Genomic DNA, 3209 nt, shown 5'->3' on the forward strand with positions numbered 1-3209 from the left:
CGCTCACACCGAGGACTTATCCACGTCATCATTTACCCAGAATGCTTTGTGTGTAAATAAAATGGCTCTGTCCATGTTAAAACATTTTACAGTCTTTCTTTTACAGTTAAAATAAATGTTTATTAAAAAAGTTTAACGTTACAACTAATCAGGGATCCCTTTAACAACCACAATAAGTAAATGTTTTGACTTAAACAGTAATATTTTCTTCTGGGCCTTTTGAGTTGAGTTCACAATACCTCTTTATGCTCACATGCATTTTGTCGAGGTGGTCCAACAACATGAATGTGATGTCAATTTACATTTCAAATTTTAAAGTTAACTTTAAATTTCATCCATCCATTATCTATTCCCGCTTCTTCCTTTCAGGGTCACACGGGTCACTGGTGCTCATATCCAGCAGTCACAGTGTGTGAGGGGCGGGGGACACCTGGACAGGCCACAAGTCCATCACAGGGGCTCAGAGACAAACAAGACAAACAACAATTCACTCACACTTAGGGACAATTTAGCGTTAACAATGAACCTAACAGTCATGTTTTTGGACTGTGGGAGGAAACTGGAGTACCCGAAGAAAATCCACGATGCACAAATAGAACATGCAAATTCTACCCAAAAAGGTCCCCAGCCAGGATTTGATTCAGCAACCTTCTTGCTAAGAGGCAAAAGCTCTACCAACTGAGCCACTATGCAACACCAGCTTTAATTTTACTCACTGAAATACATTATACACTGTGTTGGAGTAGCAACTCATTTACTAAACTTGTGTCCTACATGTACAACTCACCTGTACATGAAAGGTGCAACGGTGGCCATGTTGGGGTGGTTGTGCTGCTGCTGCTGAGGAAGCTGAACTGTTCCATTTCCTCCAAGTACACATCCTCCTGCCCCTCCACCTCCCAGCATCCCACTAGACCCAGACAGGGCTGACGTACTGGAAGATGAGGTCATGCTGCTCCGCTTGCCTTCGGAGCAGCCAGTTGAGCGCTGTATGTAAAAACTGCCACCTTGTCCTTCTTTGGTCAGCTTGGCTCTTTCACCTTCTCCTGTCCGCATGTTGCCACTGCTGTTTAAGGCAGCTTGGTTCTGGGTTTGGGACAAGCTCTGAGACTTTGCTGATGTTGTGGAGGGGGCTTTAAGCCCTGGTTTTGGGATGCTGCTGGACGCATCCTTCTTCCCTGATGATGACTTTCCTCCCTTGGGGATGAGGCTGGCAATTTTTGAGGTCTTCTTTGTGGAGTCAGCAAAAGTCTCCCGCTCCTCTTTTGGAGGTGAGTTGTCTTTAGAAGACTTCCTAAGTTTGCTTTTGTCATCCTTGTCTTTGCATGGAGTCAAAGACCTGCTGCTGCTGGCCTTTGAAGATGAGGACATGGATGAAGATGAGGTTTTGCTGGATGCAGAAAGGGATGATGCTGGAGTCTTTGTAGTGATTTGTTTGGCTGTAGCACTGCTACTGCCACTGCTGCACACTGAGCCCGTGGGGGTCAGTCCRTCTTCACCGTACTCTGACAGGTCATCTTCCTCCTGCAGAGCCATTTCTGCCATAGATGGTGACGCTCTTGAAGCTGAACGAGGGTTGATCAGGCGAAACTTCTCTAACATTGATCTCTGGGGAGATGGAGCACCTGGACCGACCTTCGACCCGTCGCTTCTGTGCAATTGGAGGCCTTCGAGGGTCTGCGGGCAAGGTGTGGTGGAAGGCGAGTGTGTGGGGCTAGCCAGCATGGAGGAAGTTGAGCTGTGCTTGAGGTTCATGGATTTGCTGCGCCAGGACTTCCCAGCTGTGGGTGAGGGGATGGCAGAGGCCAGCTGCTGCCCACTAAGGCTGGTAGGAACCATACCACTCCCATTCATCCCACTGGACATTGGAATGCCCCTGACTGCCTCTGAACAAAGAGAAACGAGGAAAGAAATTGTTAAAAGATGTCTTAATGGTAGAACAGGCTTTCAAGATTCATCTCAATCTGTGTATTTAGTTTCATATTCATGAAAAATAACACTAAATCAATAGCATGCACTAAAATAATCTCATTTAATAGAAATTTTGAGTTTCTGAGTCAGTCAGCTGGCAGCTTCTGGAGTGACGAAACTAACCAAACAAATCGCCTCTAAATCATCTGGTGAGTTAATTATCTGCTGTGCACAACGTTTGCTTGCTCTTTAGTAAATAAATCAAAGCCATTTTCTTTTATTTTATCTTTATTCACCCACCAAGGACATGCTCCTCCCACACCCCGCTGCTGCTGCTTGTTCTGGTCTGAACACTAGTGCGTTCTTCGGTCTGAAAATRGCGCGTCCAACGAGAAGCGTTTTKTGCTTTTTGGCCGCTCAAAACGCGTACGGTGTGAATGTAGCATTACAGACCCAAAGCTGTTTTTGAGTACCCTGAAGGCAAGAATAACACTTCTGAACTTTGGTTTTCCAGTGACATGTAACCAAAAATCAGGTGGAATTTCCTAGTGACAACCCAACAAGTAGATGATGACTTAAAAGGTTTTCTTTATTAAGGGTGTAGCATTTTCCTGCATATAAATAATCATTTCTGATTAGATTTCACTTGTTCCTATGACAACGGCTCAAAGAGGAAGAAAACCCCCACTTTAACTTCAGACTATTTCTAAAGACTTTTGCATGGAACTTCCTTTGTGGCTCGAATTAACATCTCTTACACAAACCCCCACCAGTTGTCCTGACGCCTTACTGTTAATAGATAAGAATTGCCACATTCCTGTTCCGAACCCCACAAGTTCTGTTGCTTCCATCCCCCATAAGCACAGGACTGTCTGTTTGCTCCTCTTCAAAGGGATCATAAATGCCTTTAACCAGACTCTTCAGTGACTGAGAACAAAGGACCTACATTCTTCATTAAATGTGAAAAAAAAGGAGAAAAGATAAAGGATTCTGTGTATCTGATGCTTTCTGTCTTATTGCAAAGAATGTCATCTAATCTATTTTTCTTACAGGAAAGAACTAAAAAGTTTGTGTTAAATGTTGCTGTGTTTGTGTTAAATGTTGCTGTGTTTGTGTTAAATGTTCCTGTGTTTGTTTTAAATGTTGCTGTGTTTGTGTTAAATGTTCCTGTGTTTGTGTTAAATGTTGCTGTGTTTGTGTTAAATGTTCCTGTGTTTGTTTTAAATGTTCCTGTGTTTGTTTTAAATGTTCCTGTGTTTGTTTTAAATGTTCCAGTGTTTGTGTTAAATGTTGCTGTG

The 3209-nt window shown here is 43.4% G+C and overlaps 1 protein-coding gene across 1 annotated transcript in view; it reads right to left on the reverse strand.

Annotated features, from left to right (window-relative positions):
• nav3 (neuron navigator 3) overlaps positions 1-3209 on the reverse strand; it is a gene marked incomplete at its 5' end in the record, with an annotated part of 211473 nt that overhangs the window by 177286 nt on the left and 30978 nt on the right. Inside the window, 1 exon segment of the mRNA XM_014018077.1 lies at positions 788-1886. Coding sequence (XP_013873531.1) covers positions 788-1886 — 1099 coding nt within the window.

This window comes from Austrofundulus limnaeus, unplaced genomic scaffold (genome assembly GCF_001266775.1).
Source record: "Austrofundulus limnaeus strain Quisiro unplaced genomic scaffold, Austrofundulus_limnaeus-1.0 Scaffold182, whole genome shotgun sequence".
NCBI classification, from domain to species: Eukaryota; Metazoa; Chordata; class Actinopteri; order Cyprinodontiformes; family Rivulidae; genus Austrofundulus; species Austrofundulus limnaeus.